The sequence below is a fragment of the Scyliorhinus canicula genome, chromosome 20, assembly GCF_902713615.1.
Source record: "Scyliorhinus canicula chromosome 20, sScyCan1.1, whole genome shotgun sequence".
In the NCBI taxonomy this organism is placed as follows: domain Eukaryota; kingdom Metazoa; phylum Chordata; class Chondrichthyes; order Carcharhiniformes; family Scyliorhinidae; genus Scyliorhinus; species Scyliorhinus canicula.
Genome location: NC_052165.1, coordinates 25,173,322 through 25,198,503, shown reverse-complemented (window position 1 = coordinate 25,198,503; position 25,182 = coordinate 25,173,322). Strand labels below are relative to the sequence as shown.

The 25,182-nt window shown below is 45.1% G+C and overlaps 1 protein-coding gene across 1 annotated transcript in view; it reads left to right on the top strand.

The window, feature by feature from the left end:
- The first annotated feature begins 573 nt into the window (after nt 1-573).
- Nucleotides 574-25,182, top strand: part of LOC119955011 (calcium-activated potassium channel subunit beta-4-like) — a 34,456-nt gene continuing 9,847 nt past the window's right edge. Inside the window, exon 1 of the mRNA XM_038780817.1 lies at nt 574-1,218. Coding sequence (XP_038636745.1) covers nt 883-1,218 — 336 coding nt within the window. The 5' untranslated portion in view covers nt 574-882. The remainder of the gene's footprint in view (nt 1,219-25,182) is intronic.

Sequence of the window (25,182 nt, the reverse complement as noted above, 5' to 3'; positions counted from 1 at the left end):
GAGGAAAATCTCGTGCCCCCCCCTCACCCTGGGGTGGGGTTCAGCTCCCGGAATAACCCCCACCACCACCTCATGCAGGAGGGGTTCCTGGAGGGTCTTGTGAGTGTTTGTGACAATCCTCCCACACCAGGTTGAAAAATATGTATTTCAATCTGCTCAGCACACCGTGAACAACGATGTGTCCGAACCATTTAACTTGGCTTTTTAAAAATGTAACCAGACAGCGACTTAGACTTATTCCAGCATTTAATGGGTTTAAAAGTGGCTTCGAGGGTACTTGCGTTGCACAGTGCGGCGCCAAATGAGGCTTAATCCATATCCACCGTTCTTGGGACGCACTTTTGACTGTTGGAACAGAGCTAGGACAAGCTGGAGGCCGGAGGGAATGATTTAGTGATCCGGCTTGTTAATGGTGTCCCTCTGCCGGAGGGGGGGAGGTTACTCCAGAGACACTCCCACTGCCTGCCAGCCTAGTCTGGGGGAGTGACGGCTCCAGCAAGGGCACTTACCCGGCTGGCCGGCCAGCCACTTGCAGCTTGCTGTGTGAGCTATTTCTATCTAAGAAGCTTACCTAATCCAGATGTAGGCGGCCGCCACTCTCTCTGCCTTGCAGCCGCCCCAGATTCCCGGGAAGGAAAACCGCACGCAGGGCCGGAGAGGGCGAGGGTAAAAACAAAAATGTGGCGCTTTCCTCCGATGGAGCGCACAAGTTCTTCAGGACTTTTACCCGCCGATTATCGGGGCTGAAACTGTGCGGCTCGCCAGGAAGTTTTTTTTTCCAAAGCCGGGGGTTGCCCAGAGAGGGGAAAGCCTGCACTCCCCGCTGGATGCATTAAGACGCTCCTCTCCTCCGACGCCCCCTCCAGCAGGTACCACTACCTCATGGCGAAGAGCAGAGTCACTTATGAGTATTCTGAAGCCGAGGATAAAAGCATTAGGCTCGGGTTCTTCCTCATAGTCTCCGGCATCGTTTCCCTCTTCGTCCTCGGATTCTGCTGGTTGAACCCCACGCTGAACAACATGCAGTGCAAGGCTGCTAACTGCACCGTGGTGTCCTTGCGGCAGATCGGGGAGATGTCCGAATGCACTTTCACCTGCGGGGCAGATTGCAAAGGGACGTCGCTCTACCCCTGTCTCCAGATCTTTGTCAATAATTCCCAAACTAACAGCAAAGCGCTGCTCCACTATGACGAACAACAACTCATTCTAAACCCCAAGGTAAAGTGAGCTGTTGCCGTGACATAGATTAAAGAGATAAACCTAGAAACATTTAAGAGCAGTATATTTAACCATGTTGTTGTTACATTGTTTTGAAGTCGGCTTCAAGTAATACCCGGGTACAGTTCCTCATAAACTACATTACAAATTATACTTTACTGTAACTTTAATCCATACCTTAAATTTAAATCTTATTTGGGGATTTATACATAGAATCATAGAATTTACAGTGCAGAATGAGGCCCTTCGGCCCATCCAGTCTGCACCGGCCCTTGGAAAGAGCACCCTACTTAAACCTATCCTCGACCCTACCCCCGTAACCCAATAACCCCCCCCACCAAATTGTTTTGGACACTAAGGGCAAGTTATCATAGCCAATCCACCTAACCATCTGTGGGAGGAAACCGGAGCACCCGGAGGAAACCCAAGCAGACACGGGGAGAACGTGCAGACTCCGCACAGTGACCCAAGTCGGGAATCGAAACTGGGACCCTGGAGCTATGCAGCAACAGTGCTAATCTAGAATTTGTATTCATTCACTGCAGTTGTTACGTTCCACAGCTACATGTTCCACCCATTTCAGTGGTGCCTCTCTGGCAACTCTGATGGACGCCTGAGTGAAAGGGTTCAGATATCCCAGTGTAGAGAGATTTGAAATCTCAGTTTACATTCAACGTGCAGCTTTACTGAGGAAGTGCTGCACTGTTAGAGTTGCTGTCTTTTGGATGGAGTTTGAATTGAGGCTCCTCAGTGCTGCTTCGGAGGGTTGGGTAGACTCAATGGGCCGAATGGCCTCCTTCTCTGCAGTGTAGGGGTTATCTGACTTCTATACAAAGAGTACATTTTCCTGATGTTCTGACCAACCTTTATCAATCAACCACAAAAATCAATCACTGAAACTGAATTGTCCCAGTGATAAATCGGCTGCCCAGGGTAGGTAGATTGGCCAAGCTAAATTGCCCTTAATTGGGAAAAAAAGAATTGGGTACCCTAAATTTTTTTTTTTTAGTTGGCTGCCTACATTACAGCAGTACTTTATTGATTTGTAGTGGAGTTTGGGGTGTCCTGAAAGGCACAATAGAAAAGCATTCTTTTCTTTTCTTCAGTGAAGGTTTGATCTTGTCTGATTAACAGCAACGCAAAATTGCATACTTTGACTTAAAGGCCCTTCCTCATTTTATTGAACAGTTAACCTTTCAAAAGCCAGAATCAAGGGATGTGGCACCTTAAAAATCTGTCCAGTTTGGGTTACTTAAGTCGGCACCCTGAGAAATTTAATCATGGTTCCAGAGTGCATGTTATTGATGGGGTGCTTAATGCATGATGAATGAAGTGCAGCAATCCACTATTCCTTAATTACAAAACCTCTTCATTAAAATAAGTTAATCATCAACCCTGGTTTTTTTTGTAAATTTAATCACAATATGCTAGAAAGTGCCATAGGCCCCACCATTTACGAAACTGAAGGTAAACCTATCAATTCTATTCAATGAATTACCTTGTGTGTCAACTTCCTTTGTGTATTCAGAAGGTGATATCATTCAAAGAATTGTACAATTGTACTCTAATAGTGCATGAAATGCACCTTATGTTTCATAAAATGCTCCTTGTTCGACAAAAAGTAAACCTACAAAAGTTCCATTTGTATCAATACAGGTTTGTTTGAATCCATTCGCTGATCACCTTTCATTTTGGGGAGGGTGCTGAATATCCAGGCGTACATACACATATTGACCATAAAAATATCTAGTTGCAGTTAAATTAAAACTATCATACGCCACGTGAAAATTGACAGCTATCAGCCAGGCCTGAACCCTATTGTTTGGTCAAGAAAGAATCTGCTCAAATGTGAAATACAACAGCACAGACAGAAAACTGAAATAATTATATTCTTACAATTAGCTTTCCTTGTGTGCTTGATGGGACAGAATTGCCGGTGTTCTTGTTCCTATTCAGTAGCCAGTATTCTCTGCTGGAGAGTGTTGTGTGTGTGGATTCCAGATACGGACAAGATTGGAGTTTATTGAGATACCGTTGAGGTCAAATGTCCTGCTGACACTTGCCCTGTAAATTCACATGGTGAAGCATGGGCATTTCAGTGAAAATAGTGGAAGGTGGACAATGCCAATAGAACTGTACTGCACGAATCAGTGTCTTTGAAACATTAGAAGAAATCTTGCACCTACCAAGGTAAGATAAACAGTAGAGGTCTATCTCTGTATGGCAGCATGGTGTTGTAAGTTCCTGTTATCCTGAATGGGTGAGAGTATTCAGCATTCTTGCATCAGAAAATGAATCTGACAGCAGGAGGGAGATTGCGATTGAACTGATGCATAGAAAAATCGTATTTAAAATCAAATGTGCAGTTTCTTCTCCCATTCCAGCGTCGCGCTTCACAGGCATGTTACCTTTAAGCATAGAACATAGAACATAGAACGATACAGCGCAGTACAGGCCCTTCGGCCCTCGATGTTGCACCGACATGGAAAAAATCTAAAGGCCATCTAACCTACACTATGCCCTTATCATCCATATGCTTATCCAATAAATTTTTAAATGCCCTCAATGTTGGCATGTTCACTACTGTTGCAGGTAGGGCATTCCACGGCCTCACCACTCTTTGCGTAAAAAACCCACCTCTGACCTCTGTCCTATATCTATTACCCCTCAATTTAAGGCTATGTCCCCTCGTGCTAGCCACCTCCATCCGCGGGAGAAGGCTCTCGCTGTCCACCCTATCTAACCCTCTGATCATTTTGTATGCCTCTATTAAGTCACCTCTTAACCTTCTTCTCTCTAACGAAAACAACCTCAAGTCCATCAGCCTTTCCTCATAAGATTTTCCCTCCATACCAGGCAACATCCTGGTAAATCTCCTCTGCACCCGTTCCAAAGCTTCCACGTCCTTCCTATAATGAGGCGACCAGAACTGTACGCAATACTCCAAATGCGGCCGTACTAGAGTTTTGTACAACTGCAACATGACCTCATGGCTCCGGAACTCAATCCCTCTACCAATAAAGGCCAACACACCATAGGCCTTCTTCACAACCCTATCAACCTGGGTGGCAACTTTCAGGGATCTATGTACATGGACACCGAGATCCCTCTGCTCATCCACACTACCAAGAATTTTACCATTAGCCAAATATTCCGCATTTCTATTATTCTTTCCAAAGTGAATCACCTCACACTTCTCCACATTAAACTCCATTTGCCACCTCTCAGCCCAGCTCTGCAGCTTATCTATGTCCCTCTGTAACCTGCAACATCCTTCCGCACTGTCTACAACTCCACCGACTTTAGTGTCGTCTGCAAATTTACTCACCCATCCTTCTGCGCCCTCCTCTAGGTCATTTATAAAAATGACAAACAGCAACGGCCCCAGAACAGATCCTTGTGGTACGCCACTCGTAACTGAACTCCATTCTGAACATTTCCCATCAACTACCACTCTCTGTCTTCTTTCAACTAGCCAATTTCTGATCCACATCTCTAAATCTCCCTCAATCCCCAGCCTCCGTATTTTCTGCAATAGACGACCGTGGGGAACCTTATCAAACGCTTTACTGAAATCCATATACACCACATCAACTGCACTACCCTCGTCTACCTGTTCAGTCACCTTCTCAAAGAACTCGATAAGGTTTGTGAGGCATGACCTACCCTTCACAAAACCATGCTGACTGTCCCTAATCATATTATTCCTATCTAGATGATTATAAATCGTATCTTTTATAATCCTCTCCAAGACTTTACCCACCACAGACGTTAGGCTCACCGGCCTATAGTTACCGGGGTTATCTCTGCTCCCCTTCTTGAACAAAGGGACCACATTTGCTATCCTCCAGTCCTCTGGCACTATTCCTGTAGCCAATGATGACCTAAAAATCAAAGCCAAAGGCTCAGCAATCTCTTCCCTGGCTTCCCAGAGAATCCTAGGATAAATCCCATCCGGCCCCGGGGACTTATCTATTTTCACCTTGTCCAGAATTGCCAACACTTCTTCCCTACGCACCTCAATGCCATCTATTCTAATAGCCTGGGTCTCAGCATTCTCCTCCACAATATTATCTTTTTCTTGAGTGAATACTGACGAAAAGTATTCATTTAGTATCTTGCTTATCTCCTCAGCCTCCACACACAACTTCCCACCACTGTCCTTGACTGGCCCTACTCTTACCCTAGTCATTCTTTTATTCCTGACATACCTATAGAAAGCTTTTGGGTTTTCCTTGATCCTACCTGCCAAAGACTTCTCATGTCCCCTCCTTGCTCGTCTCAGCTCTCTCTTTAGATCCTTCCTCGCTTCCTTGTAAATATCAAGCGCCCCAACTGAAACTTCACGCCTCATCTTCACATAGGCCTCCTTCTTCCTCTTAACAAGAGATTCCACTTCTTTGGTAAACCACGGTTCCCTCGCTCGACCCCTTCCTCCCTGCCTGACTGGTACGTACTTATCAAGAACATGCAATAGCTGTTCCTTGAACAAGCTCCACATATCCAGTGTGCCCAACCCTTGCAGCCTACTTCTCCAACCAACACATCCTAAGTCATGTCTAATGGCATCATAATTGCCCTTCCCCCAGCTATAACTCTTGCCCTGCGGGGTATACTTATCCCTTTCCATCACTAACGTAAAGGTCACCGAATTGTGGTCACTGTTTCCAAAGTGCTCACCTACCTCCAGATCTAACACCTGGCCTGGTTCATTACCCAAAACCAAATCCAATGTGGCCTCGCCTCTTGTTGGCCTGTCAACATATTGTGTCAGGAAACCCTCCTGCACACATTGTACAAAGAATGACCCATCTAATGTACTCGAACTATATCTTTTCCAGTCAATATTTGGAAAGTTAAAGTCTCCCATAACAACTACCCTGTTACTTTCGCTCTTTTCCAGAATCATCTTCGCCATCCTTTCCTCTACATCCCTAGAACTATTAGGTGGCCTATAGAAAACTCCCAACAGGGTGACCTCTCCTTTCCTGTTTCTAACCTCAGCCCATACTACCTCAGAAGAAGAGTCCCCATCTAGCATCCTTTCCACCACCGTAATACTGTCCTTGACTAGCAGCGCCACACCTCCCCCTCTTTTGCCCCCTTCTCTGAACTTACTAAAACACCTAAACCCCGGAACCTGCAACAACCATTCCTGTCCCTGCTCTATCCATGTCTCTGAAATGGCCACAACATCGAAGTCCCAGGTACCAACCCATGCTGCCAGTTCCCCTACCTTATTTCGTATACTCCTGGCATTGAAGTAGACACACTTCAAACCACCTACCTGAACACTGGCACCCTCCTGCGAAGTCAAATCTGTGCTCCTGACCTCTATACTCTCAATCTCCCGTACCCTAAAACTACAATCCAGGTTCCCATGCCCCTGCTGAATTAGTTTAAACCCCCCCAAAGTTCCCCCATGTTCAGTGGATTGCATTTGAGTCAGAAGGTTGTTGATTCCCAGTACCTGACACACAATCCAGACTAACATTTGTTGGTATACTGAAGGAGCCACGCATTGCTACATGTACAGCCCTCCTTAATGAAGCATTAGTCAAGTGTCCTCTCTGCTAGTTCCTGTTGTTTATTTGCCTGTAAATGTCCAAAGTTACTATCCAAAGAGAGTGTTACCATAAGAAAGCTAACTAGTCAGACATCCAATTTTTGTCTGTACATTATTAACTCCCATAATTACATAATGGCAGACACCCGAGTTCAAAATATAGATTTAGATTTATTGTCACAAGGTACAGTGAAAATATTGTTCTGTGTACAGTCCAGGCAGATCATTCCAGGCATGAAAAAAAAGGACATACGATAAATACACAATGTAAATACATAGACATAGAAATCGGATGAAGCATATGGAGTATTATGCTAACAACAGTAGAGAAGATGTGTGGAGAGATCAGTTCAGTCTATGAGAGGGTCATTCAGGAGTCTGGTAACAGCAGGATAGAAGCTGTTCTTGAATCTCAGACTTTTGTATCTTCTGTCCAGTGGAAGAGGGTGGAAGAGACAATGACCCGGGTGGGAGGTATCTTTTATTATGCTGCCCGCTTTCCCAAGGCAACAGGAGGAGTAGACAGAGTCAATGGTTCGGAGGTGGGTTCGCATGATGGACTATGCTGTGTTGACGACTCTGTAGTTTCTTACAGTCTTGGGCTGAGCAGTTGCCATACCAAGCTGTGATGCAGCCAGTTAGGATGCTTTCTATGGTGCATTGATATGAGTCAATGTGGGCATGCCGAATTTTCTTCTTTCCCTGAGGAAGTATAGGTGCTTTTGTCGACGCTGCAGCAAAGAAAGCACATGGTTGGACCAGGACAGAATTTTGGTGATGTGTACACTTCAGAATTTGAAGCTGTGAACCACCTCCACCTCAACGTAATTGATGCAGACAGGGGTTTTACAACATTTTGCTTCCTGAAGTCGATGACCAGCTCCTTAGTTTTGTTGACATTGCGGGAGAGATTGTTGTCGTTGCACCATTCCACTAAGTTCTCTGTCTACCTTCTTCACTCTGGCTGATTGTTGTTTGAGATCTGACCCACTACGGTCGTGTCATCAGTAAACTTGTCGAAGAAGTTGGAGCCGTATTTTGCCATGCAGTCGTGTGTGTACGAGGAGTATACTTCATTGTGCGTGAAGCACTTTGGAAGATTTGAAATGTGTATAAAACTAAAGACACTACATTTTAAACCAGTATCTTTGTAATGTTGAGTAGCTTTGCAAATTTGTTTTGATAATTCTAAGTAACAGTTTCATAAAGGTTTGTTACACTTTATATTCAATTCACCAGATATTGAATTTCTTTATGTAAAATGTCTGGGGAGGTCAATGTGTGATTTTATTTGTGCCTGTGTAGTTATGCGAAACATGTTTCTGTTCTATTTCATTTTCTCAGACAAGGAATGAATACAGAACAAAGGAAAAATGTCCAAGCAATCATTTGTTATTGAAAGACTAACATGATTTAAATTCTGACTGATTAAATGAACAATTTATATTAACAAATTGCGAAGTATCTGATCTGACTGTTGTACAAACACGCTACCAACCTCATGACAATCAGAAATAACTTCATCCTATGACTCAAAAACTTTCATGTTTAATGTTTTACTGTGAAAATTTGATAACTGGAGTTTTCATTATGAAACAGTTGAAATTCCATTAAGAGGCTTCATCAGCCCAACAGATTATTTTTGGAAGAGGAAGAGGAAATACTTCATTTGTGAAAATTGATTTGGTTCAGTAAAAATGTTGTGACACGCAACATCTTAAGCTACAGGTAACGCAGCCAAGCCTGATTTCATTGTCGCTTCTTGTCCCTGCTCATTCCGCCTCTACCCTCTTTACACCTCAGACTTTCCTCCCGTACCCTTCTTTCCCTTTCTATGTTCTCACAAGAATGGGAGAACTTCATTTAATACAGAAGCAAGGCCAAAACAAGATCATCAATTGTGCTGAACTTCATACTTTCTTGCTAGCTGTTTGAGATTGTAATAGGTTGCTCTAAATCTCCAGCTCTTGTCCCTAAGCCTTTGTTACTGGAGAAGCCCTAATGCCAGTATGTCAGTTTCTAATTCGTCTGGGACAAAAGGTTTTTGAATATCCAAAGGATGCCTGAAGTGTCAATTGTCTCACTGATTAAATTACCTTTAGCAGAAAACTAAAGGCACACTTTGAAAAAAATAAGTGGATAAAAAAGTCTATAGAATATGGGATACTAACAACTTTGAAAATCAAGTAGAGGAGATAACTCAGTAATAATTGGGGGAGAGCAGATAAAAAGCTATTAATGTAGTTTGCTCTGAATCATCTTTCTCCAGGGTAGTTTTCTGTTGAAGTGCTGGTTGGCACCAAAGCTCTTCTTTGATGCAGAGGTTGAGTGAAGACGATTCTCCCCTTGTTTCAATCTTTTATTATGGTGTTACCTAAGGACACTCTTATACCGTCAATGCACTGTGAGAGCGAGTGAACATTAGTTCACTAATTTAATATCCATGAATTCGCCTGCCAGAGTCGGCTGTACAACAGATGGCCGGACTATATATGGCCCCGGTGAGGGCGGAGCCAGAGGCAGAGCTCACCGGGGTTCCAATACAGCACCTGGAAGTAGCCCGTATCATCACTACCAGGTCATTGCTCACATCATTACACAGACAGTATAGACAGCTCATGCATTAGGTGAAATACATTCACCACATTCACCCCCTGTTAAAAACTCAAGCCCAGCGGGGGTGACGTGGGATTAGAGATTCAGTCTGTCTGGAGGCCGGATCATTCTTTTAGACCTCAGCTCTGGCGATGCGGCAGGCACGGTCGTTGCGGCAGGCACAGTGCCAATGGTGACTCTGGGGGCATCGTGTGTGGAGCTTGAGCCTCAGTCCGGCGTGTCGGAGATGGTTGGGGGGGGTGGGGGTAGACAAGGGGGTGGCGGTTGGCGGCAGTGCCGGCACGGGCCAAGACAGGAGACACAGGGGGTTATAAGGGGGTGGCTGTAGGCAGCAGGGAGGGGGGCACGTTGGCAGGGGAACCAGCTTGCGCCAGATCTCGTAGGGAGACCGTATCATGCCGTCCGTCCTGGTGCGCAATGTAGGTGTACTGGGGATTGGCTTGCAGCAGTTGGACCCTCTCGACCAGGGGGTCAGTCTTATGGCTCCTCATGTGCCTCCGGAGGAGGACAGGTCCTGGAGTTGTCAGCCAGAGATGGACTTCCCGGGGAAGACAAGGGGTCTCATTCGTGGCTGTGCAGAGGAGTGATCTAATGGATGGAGGGTGTCGGGGAGGACCTCCTGCCAGTGGGGGGTCAGGAGACTTTAGACCGGAGGGCCAGAAGGAGAGCCTTCCATACCGTCGTGTTCTCCCTCTCTACCTGCCCGTTTCCCTGCGGGTTATAACTCGTAGTCCTGCTTGAGGCGATGCCCTTACTGAGCAGGTACTGACGCAGCTCATCGCTCAGAGATTGAGATGGTTAGGATTGTATCCGCTGGAGTTCAGAAGAATGAGGGGGGGGGGCGGTCTCATAGAAAACTATAAAATTCTAACAGGACTAGACAGGGCAGATACAGGAAGAATGTTCCCGATGGTGGGTGTGCCCAGAATCACGGGTCTCAGTCTGGGGATACGGGGTAGACCACTTAGGACAGAGATGAGGAGAAATTGCAGGAGTGATTAACAAAAATGTAGCTTTTTGGTGGCAGCCTCCTATGGTCTTTCTGAAGACTGCAGTGGTTGAGATTTTATTGAATGCAATCGGCCCAGAGCCAGCTTATTTAATTGGAGGCTAATTTTTCAAAATGAGGTTCAAGCAGGGGCTAGATTCCTTTATTTGGATATGCAAAAAGCTTGATGGATGTATTAGAAACACACAACATAGGAGCAGGAGGAGGACATTTGGCCCTTCGAGTCTGCTCTGCCATTCATTTATGATCATGGCTGATCATCCAACTCAATAGCCTCATCCTACTTTCCCCCGTATCCTTTGGTCCCCTTCACCCTAAGTGCTATATCTGCTTCTTGAAAACATACAATGTTTTGGCCTCAACTACTTCTGTGTGGCAACTAATTCCATAGGTCACCACTCTGAAGCAATTTCTCCTCATCTCTGTCCTAAGTGGTCTACCCCGTATACTTTATCTGTCATTCATTTGTCCAACACTCACTCAACTTGTCCAAATCACATTGAAGGATCTTTTCATCCTTCTTGCAGCTCACCCTCTCACCCAACTGCAAATTTGGAGAATTACATATTGTTCCCTCATCTAAATCATTAATATATATTGTAAATAGCTGGGGTCCTAGCACCGATTGATCACTGCCTGCCAATTTGAAAAATATCCCGTGTTTCCCACTCTTTATTTTCTGTCTGCCAACCAGTTTTCTATCAATATCAATACACTACCCCCTAATTCCATGCTAATCTCTTACGTGGGACTTAGTCAAAAGCCTTCTGAAAGTCCAAATGAATCACATCCACTTTCTCCCTGTCGTCAACTCTACGAGTTACATCCTCGAAGAATTCCAGTAGATTTGTCAAGAAGGATTTACCATCCTGACTCTGTCCGATCCGGCAACTGTTTTCGAAGTGCTCTGCTATAAAATCTTTGATTTTTTTTTTAGAATAAATTTAGAGTACCCAATTGTTTTTTTTTTCCAATTAAGGGGCAATTTAGCATGGCCAATTCACCTAACCTGCACATCTTTGGGCTGTGGGGGTGAGACTCATGCAGACACGGGAAGAATGTGAAATGAAAATCGCTTATTGTCACGAGTAGGCTTCAATGAAGTTACTGTGAAAAGCCCCTAGTCGCCACATTCCGGCGCCTGTTCGGGGAGGCTGGTACGGGAATCGAACCGTGCTGCTGGCCTGCCTTGGTCTGCTTTCAAAGCCAGCAATTTAGCCCAGTGAGCTAAACCAGCAAAACCCCACACGGACAGTGACCCAAGGCCGGGATTCGAATGCGGGTCCTCAGTGCCGTAAACAGCAGTGCTAACCACTGTGCCATGTGCCACCTTATAAAATCTTTGATAATGGATTCTAGAATTTTCTTGGAAGCCTTTCTCTTTGTTTTTACCTATATGATAGGCTTGTATGCAGCCCATCATATTACATGCGTTGGTGATCGACCTGTAAAACTGGTATAGCACCAGCTAGCACTGTAATGAAGTTAACACTGCAATGAAGTTACTGTGAAAATCCCCTAGTCGTCACATTCCGGCGCCTGTTCGGGTACACAGAGGGAGAATTCAGAATGTCCAAATTACCTAACAGTGCCTCTTTCGGGATTTGTGGGAGGAAACCGGAGCACCCGAGGGAACACACGCAGATACGGGGAGAACATGCAGACTTTGCACAGAAAGTACGCAAGCCGGGAATCGAACCTGGAACCCTGAAGCTGTGCAGCAACAATGCTACCAACTGTGCTACCGTGCTGCCCACACTAATCTCCAGGCTGTGGTATCATAAGAACAAAAGAACTAGGAGCTGGAGTAGGTCATCTGGCCCCTTGAGCCTGCTCCGCCATTCAATGAGATCATGGCTGATCTTTTGTGGACTCAGCTCCACCTTGGCCCAAACGCCATAACCCTTCATCCCTTTATTCTTCAAAAAACTATCTTTATCTTAAAAACATTTAATGAAGGAGCCTCAACTGCTTCATTGGGCAAGGAATTCCACAGATTCACAATCCTTTGGGTGAAGAAGTTCCTCAAAGCTCAGTCCTAAATCTTCTTCTCCTTATTTTGAGGCTATTCCCCCAGTTCTGCTTTCACCCGCCAGTGGAAACAACCTGCCCGCATCTATCCTATCTATTCCCTTCATAATTTTATACGTTTCTATAAGATCCCCCCTCATCCTTCTAAATTCCAATGAGTACAGTCCCAGTCTACTCAACCTCTCCTCATAATCCAACCCCTTCAGCTCTGAGATTAACCTAGTGAATCTCCTCTGCACACCCTCCAGTGCCAGTACATCCTTTCTCAGGTAAGGAGACCAAAACTGAACACAATACTCCAGGTGTGGCCTCACTAACACCTTATACAATTGCAGCATAACCTCCCTAATCTTAAGCTCCATCCCTTTAGCAATGAAGGACAAAATTCCATTTGTCTTCTTAATCACCTGTTGCACCTGTAAACCAACTTTTTGCGACTCATGCACTAGCACACCCAGGTCTCTCTGCACAGCAGCATGTTTTAATATTTTATAATTTAAATAATAATCCCTTTTTCTGTTATTCCTACCAAAATGGATAACCTCACATTTGTCAACATTGTATTCCATTTGCCAAACCCTAGCCCATTCACTTAACCTATCCAAATCCCTCTGCAGACTTCCGGTATCCTCTGCACTTTTTGCTTTACCACTCATCTTAGTGTCGTCTGCAAACGTGGACACATTGCCCTTGGTCCTCAACTCCAAATCATCTATGTAAATTGTGAACAATTGTGGGCCCAACACGGATCCCTGAGAGACACCACTAGCTACTGATTGCCAACCAGAGAAACACCCATTAATCCCCACTCTTTGCTTTCTATTAATTAACCAATCCTCTATCCATGCTACTACTTTACCCTTAATGCCATGCATCTTTATCTTATGCAGCAACCTTTTGTGTGGCACCTTGTCAAAGGCTTTCTGGAAATCCAGATATACCACATCCATTGGCTCCCTGTTATCTACTGCACTGGTAATGCCCTCAGAAAATTCCACTAAATTAGTTAGGCACAACCTGCCCTTTATGAACCCATGCTGCGTCTGCCCAATGGGACAATTTCTATCCAGATGCCTCGCTATTTCTTCCTTGATGATAGATTCCAGCATCTTCCCTACTACCGAAGTTAAGCTCACTGGTCTATAATTTCCTGCTCTCTGCCTACCTCCTTTTTTAAACAGTGGTGTCACGTTTGCTAATTTCCAATCCACCGGGACCACCCCAGAGTCTAGTGAATTTTGGTAAATTATCACTAGTGCATTTGCAATTTCCATAGCCATCTCTTTTAGCACTCTGGGATGCATACCATCAGGGCCAGGAGACTTGTCTACCTTTAGCCCCATTAGCTTGCCCATCACTACCTCCTTAGTGATAACAATCATCTCAAGGTCCTCACCTGTCATAGCCTCATTTCCATCAGTCACTGGCATGTTATTTGTGTCTTCTACTGTGAAGACCGACCCAAAAACCTGTTCCTCCGCCATTTCCTCATCTCCCATTATTAAATCTCCCCTCTCATCCTCTAAAGGACCAATATTTACCTTAGCCACTCTTTTTTGTTTTATATATTTGTAGAAACTTTTACTATCTCCTTTTATATTCTGAGCAGGTTTACTCTCATAATCTATCTTACTCTTCTTTATAGCTTTTTTTAGTAGCTTTCTGTTGCCCCCTAAAGATTTCCCAGTCTTCTAGTCTCCCACTTATCTTTGCCACTTTGTATGCTTTTTCCTTCAATTTGATACTCTCCCTTATTTCCTTAGATATCCACAGTCGATTTTCCCTCTTTCTACCATCCTTCCTTTTTGTTGGTATAAACCTTTGCTGAGCACTGTGAAAAATTGCTTGCAAGGTTCTCCACTGTTCCTCAACTGTTTCACCATAAAGTCTTTGCTCCCAGTCTACCTTAGCTAGCTCTTCTCTCATCCCATTGTAATCTCCTTTGTTTAAGCACAAAACACTAGTGTTTGATTTTACCTTCTCACCCTCCATCTGTATTTTAAACTCCACCCCATTGTGATCGCTCCTTCCGAGAGGATCCCTAACTATGAGATCATTAATCATTCCTGTCTCATTACACATTAGGACCGCTTGTTCCCTCATAGGTTCCATTACATACTGTTCTATGAAACTATCGCGGATACATTTTATAAACTCCTCCTTAAGGCTGCCTTAGCCGACCTGGTTAAACCAATTGATTAAAATCCCCCATGATAACTGCTGTACCATTTCTACATGCATCAGTTATTTCTTTGTTTATTGCCTGCCCCACTATAATGTTACTATTTGGTGGCCTACAGACTACTCCTATCAGTGACTTTTTCACCTTACTATTCCTGATTTCCACCCAAATGGATTCAACCTTATCCTCCATAACACCAATGTCATCCCTTACTATTGCTCGGATGTCATCCTTAAATAACAGAGCTGCACACCTCCCTTCCCATCCACTCTGTCCTTCTGAATAGTTTGATACCCTCAGATATTTAACTTCCAGTCGTGACCATCCTTTAACCATGTTTCAGTAATGGCCACTAAATCATAGTCATTCACGATGATTTGCGCCATCAACTCATTTACCTTATTCCGAATACTACGACCATTCAGGTAAAGTACACTTATGTTGGCTTTTATACCTCTGTTTTGAATCTTAACACCTCGATCAGTAACCTTTCCTAAGTTATATTTCCTCTTAGCTTTTCACCTAATTTTCCTTGTCGTTGAACCCATATCTTCATGTAACAACCTGCCACGTCGCTTACCATTTATGGTTTAACTTCCCGTTTTATTCCTTTCAGTATTACTGGGCCTATTCACTGAGCTCCCCTCAGTCACTGTACCCTGTACTGTGGCCCTTTTTGATTTTTGACTATGACTTCTCTGCCTTACACTTTCCCCCTTACTGCCTTTTGTTTCTGTCCCTGTTTTACTACCTTCCGACTTCCTGTATTGGTTCCCATCCCCCTGCCACATTAGATTAAACCCTCCCAACAGCTCTAGAAAACACCCCCCCAGGACATCGGTTCCAGTCCTGCCCAGGTGCAGACCGTCCGGCTAACCTTTGAATGGTGAAGCGTCCAATAACATCAGGATCTTTCTCTTAATTCAATATTTACATTTTTTGGCGTAAATTTACTGCAAATATTTGAACATGCTGCTCCTGTTTGGCATGGTGGTACAGTAGTTAGAACTGCTATTTCAGAGCCAGTGACCCAGGTTCAATTGGCCTTGGGTGACTGAGTGGAGTTTGCACATTCTCCCCGTGTCTGCGTGGGTTTCTTCCGGGTGCTCCGGTTTCATCCCACAGTCCAAAGATGTTCAGCAGAGGTGGAATGGATATGATAAAAACTGCCGCTTGGCACACACAGATGTGCAGATTAGCTGGGGTTATGGGGATAGGTTGGCAGAGTGAGCCTGGGTAGGGTGCTTTTTTGGAGGGTGGATGCAGACTCGATGGACTGAATGGCTGTCTTCTGTCCTGAAGGGATTCTATGGATAGTCTTGCACTACAGGACGGAGAGAGTCCTTCGGTTAGAATGAACCTCAGGGTTAATGTTTATTATTGAGACTGATGTGCCATAAACCGGCAGCACTTTTACAAGGTGGGTCTTTATAAGAACTGATTGGAAAGCCACTTGTTCATTGATATGGACAGTGCCACAGTGGTTAGCACTGCAGCCTCTCAGCGCCAGGGACCTCGGTCCAATTCTGGCCTTGGGTGACTGTCTGTGTGGAGTTTGCACGTTCTCCCTGTCTCTGCATGGGTTTCCTCCAGGTGCCCGTTTCCTCCCATGGTCCAAAGATGTGTGGTTAGTTGGATTGGCCATGCTAAATTTACATTTAATGTCCAACGGTTAGGTGGGGTTATGGAGATAGAACGAGGCTAGGGTGCTTTTCTGGAGGGTCGGTGCAGACTCAATGGGCTGAATGGCCTCCATCTGCACTGTAGAGATCCTATGCTGTGGGAAACAACCTTCACCACTTGATTTCAGAGACTGAAAGAACTGCTTTTTCGTATTAATCTGATTTATTTCTGTCAATATATCCTTGCTAAGGAAGGATTTGAATTCCAGGCTGTCGTGGAAATTATAATGAAGACAAATCCTTTGAGTTTCAATTCAGGAAATTTTATTTGACACAAATATTTGCAGAGAGGGCCGCGGAATAGCCATTCCACAGTACTCTGAGATTAGACTGAAGGAAACATGGGCGGGATTCTCCCGCAATCGGCTGGGCATACCGGCGCCAAAGAGTGGCGTGAACCACCCCGGCATCGGGCCGCCCGGAAGGTGCAGAATCCTCCGCAATTCCGGGTGCTAAGCCGGCGCTGGAGGGGTTGGTGCCATGCCAACCGGCGGCGAAGGACCTCTGCCGACCGGCGCGAGTGGCGCATGCGCAGGAGCGCCAGCGTGTTCTGCCGCATGCGCAGGGGGTTTCTTCTCCGCACCGGCCATCGCGGAGCCTTACACAGGCCGCGCGGAGGGAAAGAGTGCCCCACGGCACAGGCCGCCCGCAGATCGGTGTGCCCCATTTGCGGGCCAGGCCACCATGGGGGCCCCCCTGGGGCCGGATCCCCCCGCGCCCCACCCCCCCCGAGGACTCCGCAAGCCGCCCTCAAAGCCATGTCCCGTCAGGATGGACTATGTCCATCTCACGCCGGCAGGACTGGCCGAAAACAGGCGGCCGCTGGGCCCATCAGTGCCCAGAGAATCGTGAGGGGGGCCACTGCCAACGGCCCCCAACTGGCACGGTGCTATCCCCACCCCCGCCCAAAAACTGGCACCGGATAATTCGGCAGCCGGCATGGGAGCGGCGAGATGGGATTCATGCCGACCCCCAGCGATCCCCCCCAGATCTTTATTGTCTGAAATAACAGCTCTAGAAGTAAACAGCCATGTTTGTATTGAATAAACCTCGGAAAGTACGTAAGATGAAACACATAGTATGTATGTTCTTGCCCTTGGCTAAAAACATTTTGAGTATGCATTTTGTTGTCCTTTGGAAGAACAACTTGTTATCACAATAAGGCCAAGTCCAAAATACTGAGCAGCATTTTGTTTACGTTACCTGACCTACTTATTTTCATTGAAAAGCAGTGTTAAAATATATAGTCAAACATTCCCAGCATGTGTCTAAGTGGGCAACTCATTAATTTCCCTTCCACAGAGGATGAGAATTTTAATTATCAAAATGTTGCTTGACTGGGAGTCAGTGGTAAGCTAGCACAGGCGTGAGAAGGGATCAAGACTTGCTATGAGTTAATATACTCAGTAGCAGAGTTTTGGATGACCTCCAGTTTATCCAGGGCAGCATGGGAAGACCAGCTGGGAGTTTGTCGAGATAATCAAACCCAGAAGTAATGAAGGCATGAATGAGGGTTTCAGCAATAGATTAGTTGAGACAGGGGGTCAAAGTCGGGGGATCTTACGGAGATTGAAGAGGAGGTCTTTGTGATAGCACAAATGAAATTGGAAGCTCATTATAAAGTCAAATGTGACACCAAGCTTGCAAACCAACTGACAACAGAGCTGGTAGCTGAGGAATGGAGTTTGGAGTGGGGACCGAAAATAATGGCTTAGTCTTCTCAGTGTTTAAGTGGAGAAAATATTCCACGAGATGTCAGATAAGCTGTCTGAGAATATAGCAATAGTGGAGGAGTTGGGAGACGTGATGATGAGGTAGACCTGGGTGTCAAGAGTGTGCATATAAAATTTATTTTTTAAATTTAGAGTACCCAATTCTTTTTTTCTCTCAATTAAGGGGCAAATTAGCATGATCAATCCGCCTACCTTGCACATCTTTGGGTTGTGGGGTTGAGACCCATGCAGACACTGGGAGAATGTGCAAACTCCAGATGGACAGTGACCCAGGGCTGGGATCGAACCCAGGTCCTCGGCGCCGTGAGGCAGCAGTGCTAACCACCGTGCCGCCCAACATGTGAAAATGAACACTCTGCTTTTGTCACTACATTACTCCGTACCATTACCATATTCTGTGCTTGCTTCTTTCACCTTGGCTGTCAGATAGCCACCCTAACTATGGCAATAAGACTGCCTGGTCAAAGTCATATTGACGATGTGATTGCAGTCATTGTGCATTATTTTGCACAATGGTGTTTCCATACTTTTCTGCCATCTCTCTTCTACCATCTACTAGTCTAGCACGGTTCATTGCTACCTCTCTTTTAATGGTTGAACTTCTTCCATCCAAATTATGTTGGACCTAAGGTTCCACTCCTGGTCCCTTTTCACATTTTTCTGAATGGTGACTTTATCTAATAATCTTTATTCATGTCGCAAGTAGGCTTATATTATCACTGCAGTGACGTTACTGTGAAAAGCTCCTCATCGCCACATTCTGCTGCCTGTTCGGGTACACAGAGGGAGAATTCAGAATGTCCAACTCACCTAATAAGCACGTCTTTCGGGACTTGTTTAGGGGCTGGTTTAGCACAGTGGGCTAAACAGCTGGCTTGTAATAAAGAACAATGCCAGCAGCGCAGGTTCAATTCCCGTACCGGTCTCTCTGAACAGGTGCCAGAATGTGGCGACTAGGGGCTTTTCACAGTAACTTCATTGAAGCCTACTTGTGACAATAAGAAATATATTATATTACTTGTGGGAGGAAACCGGAGCACCCAGAGGACACCCACGCAGACATGGGGAGAACGTGCAGACTCCGCTTGGACGGGTGGCCAAGGCTGGGAATTGAACCCAGATCCATGGAGCTGTGAAGCAACAGTGCTAACCACTGTGCCATCATGCTGCCTCTATGGGAATGGGAGCCGCCTTTCACGGTTACGCTTAAATCACTTCTTGAGTCTTCAGCGTCCCTGATTATCTGTGTTGTCTTAAATATTTAAGCTAATGAGAATTTTCTTTTAATTCAGCAGCAGCTAGACCTGAGGCTTTCTGCTGAGCTTCTGCCAAACACTATGTACCCAATATTATCCTATTCTGTGGTGGCTCATTCAAAGTGAATACAAAAGTGCGGGCTGCGGATTAGAGTAGAGTAGGAGGGATAAATAGGCGGGTAGTGTCGATGGGAGAGGAGCGGGCTTGTGCAGTATAGTTTGATTGAAGTATTGATTTTACGTTGATGTCTTCACATTTTTGCCTTTTGTTTTGTTATCTGTAACTGTTTACGATGCTGAAAAATACCACAATAAAATTGTTTGCTTAAAAAAAAGTGCGGACTGCACTCTTTAAAGTCCTCTTTAACTCTGAGTTGAGCTTCATATTACATTTTCCAACTCTCAAGCCAGGGATCCTACCTCACCATCCTCACTATTGCTGATTCACTTATTTTGGGTTTCTGTTGCCCCAAACCGTTACTCAGATGCTCTCCTTGCCAGATTCCTGAGTTCCGCCATCACCAAGGTTCAGTTCACCTAAAACTGTGTTTGTTCCTGTTTTTAAGATCCACTCCTCTCTTGCCATTTTCCTTTTTATAGCCATTACTGTTCCCTAATTCCTGCTGCATCAGTTTTCAAAACGGTCGCCCAGATATTCAAATCTGTCCTTCCATTGCTTCACCTGCTCCACCCCTGCAACCCAATCTGCCATACGTTCCAACTTGGGCCTTCCACTCTTCTGGCTGGTTGCCTTAGCATTCCCCACTCCCGTTCTGTCCATTCCCACCTATGGTTGAAGGCAATCGATCAATATCTACCTCTGACGCACTCAGCTCCTTTGCCACTCCTAGTGCACTCTTCTTCAAAAGTTTCATCGAAGCCTACAACCTTGATCTTCAGTTTCCACCCCCAACCCTCTCCACTGTTTGAAGCCCAGTTGTTTCCTCAGTAATGTATTTTGTGACGTCCCATGGCCAGTGCCAATTATTTTGTGATGGGGAGATTTTAAGATTTTATCTGCTCAGTGAAATTGCTCATCATTATTTATCTTGCGATGGAAGAAAATAGTGCCGTTTGATGAAATTTTGCCCTGCATTGTAAAATTTGACAGCTGTGCAAGGGACGTTACCATCCCCACAGAGACCAATAACTTTTAAAAAGTGAAACGCAAAGTTGCAGTTTATGGCTTAAAGGATGACTTGAAGTCCAACTCTGATGCTTTAGATGTTCTCAGCCAAAAGCCGAAAGGGATGAGATGTCCCTGGCATGTAGATACTGACAAATACTGGGCCAAGCATTGAGTGAGTTATCAAGCTTGGGCTGGTTTTGGAAAATATAAAATCTCCGCCAATGTGTGTGTTTAGTGAGTTGGGGGAAATTTGTTGGGTTGGTTCCTAAACTATGCTGCTCGTGACGTTGCATAGTTCCCGCTAGCATTGGACATAACATTCATTCCCAAACACTAACATCCTTCACACTGATGCATAAAAATCGCCCTCTTTGTTCTTTTCTTTTAGGTCTTGTTCATTCCGCTTCCTAAATGTTTTCATGAATTAAGTTATGGAATCAACAGATTTTAACAAGTCAGCGGGACTTGCAAGTCAGCAATAGTTGGAGCTCCCCGGAATTCCTGTTTTAGATGTTTTCCTCCTTCAATATTCACTACCTCCATCTATCATTGCACACAGATTTATACTAAAAGCATGTTTTTGGTCGAAATAGCTGTCTTGCAAATTATGTGTTTGGCACTAAAATTAGCAGTTACTAATTGCTAATTGTATCAAGGTGATGGGTGAAAAGCCCCTTGACACTTTTCAGCAAAGTTAAATCTTTGGCAGCCCAGCCAAGTTCTGACAATCCAGCCTGATCACTGGCAGTCCAGTGGAGTGATATCATGTAATGTTACAAATAGGGCAGCACGGTAGCGCAGTGGTTAGCACTGCTGCCTCACAGCACCGAGGTCCCAGGTTCGACCCCGGCTCTGGGTCACTGTCCGTGTGGCATTTGGACATTCTCCCCGTGTTTGCTTGGGTTTTCTCCCCCACAACCCAAAATTGTGCAGGGTAGGTGGATTTTCCATGCTAAATTGCCCCTTAATTGGAAAAAATGAATTGGATACTCAAAATTTATTTCAAAAATGTAATGTTACAAATCTGGGGGCCGATCTCGCAGTTGCTTAAAATGAGAGTGTAAACTTGTTAAATTTAACATGTGTTTCAGATATGTTACATTATCATTTTTGTAGGTTGATATAACTTGTGAAGCCTACGATGTTTATTGAGTGTGATCGGTTTCATCACCGTGGAAATTCACAGAAATCTTTCCTGACAAAAATGAAACTGATTGCATTGCATTTAAAGATTTTCATTTTTTTAGTAAGCAGCATATTTTAAATTCAAAAGATGCAATTGGGATTTCTGTAGTATTTTCAGAAACTACAACATTGAGGAAAATGACCTACATTACCTGAAAATCCCCAGAAATGCTTCGGGAAGAAATACAGTCACAAATGTATTTCATCCAGTTCAAAGGGTTGGCTTCCATTTACAGAAGCGTTACAGTACTGTAGTGATATTTTTTCAAGACATTCCACAATATAAATACTTACTATCCTAAAAAAACCAAATGTATTTATTTTTTTCCCATTCCAATCAAGCAACAGCAGGGGCGCAGGACATGGGCTGTGACAAAGTCTTGGCAATAGTACTGAACACTTGTGCTCCAGCATTAGCTAGGCCCCGAGCCAAGCTGTTCCGGTACAACACTGGCTTCTACTCGGCAATATGGGCAATAAGGGCGGATGGTGGCACAGTGATTAGCACTGCTGCCTCACGGCTCCAGGGTCCCGGGTTCAAATCCAGCCTCGGGTGACTGTCTGTGTGGAGTTTGCACTTTCTCCCCGTGTCTGTGTGGATTTCCTCCGGGTGCTCCCGTTTCCTCCCACAGTCCAAAGGTGTGCAGGTTAGGTGGATTGGCCATGCTAAATTGCCCCTTAGTGTCCAAAAGGTTAGGTTGGGTTATGGGGATAGGATGGAGGCGTGGGCTCTTTCTAAGAGTCGGTGCAGACTTGATGGGCCGAATGGCCTCCTGCACTGTAAATTTTATAATTCTATGGACAACTGCCCATAAAAGTCCTATCCACAAAAAAATGGTGAGAGAGCCAACACGAGGGAAAGCCTACTTGATCTTATCCTCACCAATCTACCTGTTGTTAATCCACCTGTCCATGACCATATTGTGACGAGTGACCACTGCACACTCCTTGTGGATACAAAGACCGTCTTCACATCGAGGATGCCTTCCATCTTGGTGTTGTACGGTACTAGCACTGTGCTAAATGGGATAGGGTTTGAATAGATCTAGAAATTCCAGGACTGGGCAACCATGAGGCACTATGCACCATCTGATCAGTAGAATTGTACTCAACCACAATCTGTAACCTCATGGTCTGACAAGTCCCCATTCTACCATTGCCAGCAAGCAGGGGATCAACCCTGGTTCAAGGAAAAGAGCATAGCATGGGCAGCACCTGGCATACATAAAAATGAGGTGCCAACCTTCTGAAGCTACAACACAGGAATTCGTGCACGCCAAACTGAGGAAGCGGTTATCAATAGGCAGAACTAAGTTATCCCACAATTAATGGACCGGATTTCATCATCTGTGCAATCCTGCCACTTCTGATCGTGAATAGTGGTGGACAATGAAACCAAACCCTTCTCTGGAGGAGCAACCCATCTTCAATGATGCAGGAGCCCAGCACATCAGTGCAAAAGACAGCTGAGGCATTTGCAACAATCTTCAGCCAGAGGTACCAAATGAAAAATCCAACTTGGTCTCCTGCTGAGGTTCCCAACATCACAGATGCCAATCTTCAGCCACTTCAATTCACACCACGTGATATCAAGAAACAGCTGAAGGCGTTGGAATATTCAAAAGGCTATGGGCCCTAACACCATTCCAGAAAGACTGCTGAAGACTTGGTGCTGTATCCCGAGCCAAGGTGTTCCAGTACAGCTACAACACTAGCATCTACATGGCAAGGTGGAAAGTTTCCCAACCATATCCTGTCCACTAAAAGCAAGACAAATCTAACCCGCCCCATCAGTGTACTCTTGATCATAAGGAAAGTGACAAAAGTTTACTCAGCAAACACCTACTCACTAACACTAAGCTCAGTTTCTATCAGGACTACTCTGCTCCTGACCTCATTACGACCTTTGTCCAAACAGGGACAAAAGAGCTGGGGAGCTCCAGAGTTCATAGTCCTTGACATCAAGGCGGCAAAATGGACTATTATTTAAATAGTAAAAAATTGCAGCTAGCTACTGTGCAGGCGGACCTGGGTGTCCATGTGCATGAATCACAAAAAGTTGGTTTGCCGCTGCAGCAGGTAATTAGGAAGGCAAATGGAATTTTGTCCTTCATTGCTTGAGGGATGGAGTTTAAAAACAGCGAGGTTATGTTGCAGATGTTATAGGATGCTGGTGAGGCTACATCTGTGTACAGTTCTCGTCTCTTTATTTGAGAAAGGATGTACTGACACTGGAGGGCGTGCAGAGGAGATTCACTAGGTTGATTCCGGAGTTGAGAGGATTAGATTATGAGGAGAGACTGAGTAGATTGGGACTTTACTCATTGGAATTTAGAAGAATGAGGGGGAATCTGATAGAAACATATAAAATTATGAAGGGAATCGTTACGTTAGAAGCAGGGAGGTTGTTTACACTGGCGGGTCGAACTAGGACTAGGAGGCATAGCCTCAAAATAAGGGGAAGCAGATTTAGGACTGAGTTGAGGAGGAACTTCTTCACCTAAAAAGTTATAAATCTGTGGAATTCCCTGCCTAGTGAAGCAGTTGAGGCTACCTTGTTGGATGTTTTTAAGGCAAAGGTAGATAGGTTTATGAACAGTAATGGAATTAAGGGTTCTGGTGAGCGGGCGGGTAGGTGAAGCTGAGTCCACAAAAAGATCAGCCATGATCTTATTGAATGGTGAAGCAGACTCAAGGGGCCAAATGGCCTACTCCTGCTCCTAGTTCTTATGTTCTTATTTGACTAAGTGTGCCATCAAAGAGCCCTGGCAAAATTGTGGCACCAAAGAAAATCCAGAGGAAATCTCTCTTCTGGTTGGAGTAATGCCTAGTACAGAGAAAGATGGTTGTTGGAGGTCAATCATTTTGGTTCCAGGACAAGACTGCAGGAGTTCCTCACGATAGTGTATGAGGCTTAACCATCTTCAGCTGTTTCGTCAATTACCTTTCATCATAAGGTCAGAAGTAGGGATGTTCGTTGATCAACATCTTCAGCCTCTCCCTACTCTTTTCTGAGGTTCCTACCTGCATCAAGAAGACCATCATCATACCGGTGCCAAAGAAGAACCAGGCAACAACTACCATCCGGTGGCCTTGACATTGATCATTATGAAGTGCTTTGAGAGGTTGGTCAAGAGACACATCAACTCCATACTCCCAGAATATATTGATCCACTGCAATTCGCATACCGCCACAACCTGTCCACAACAGATGCTATCTCCCTGGCCCTACCTGCACTTATCCCTGGAGCCTCGCGACAACAAGGACTCCTACATCAAACTCCTATTCATTGACTACAGCTCCGCCTTCAACACCATAATCCCAGCCAAGCTCATAGCGCTCCAAAACCTAGGACTTGGCTCCTCCCTCTGCAGCTGGATCCTCGACTTCCTGACCCATAGATCACAATCAGTAAGGATAAACAACAACACCTCCTGCACAATAGTCCTCAATACCGAGGCCCCGCAAGGCTGCCCCCTATTATACTCCCTATGCACACGACTGTGTTGAAAAATTTGGCTCTAACTCCAACTATAAGTTTGCTGATGACACGACCGTAGTGGGTTGGCTCTCG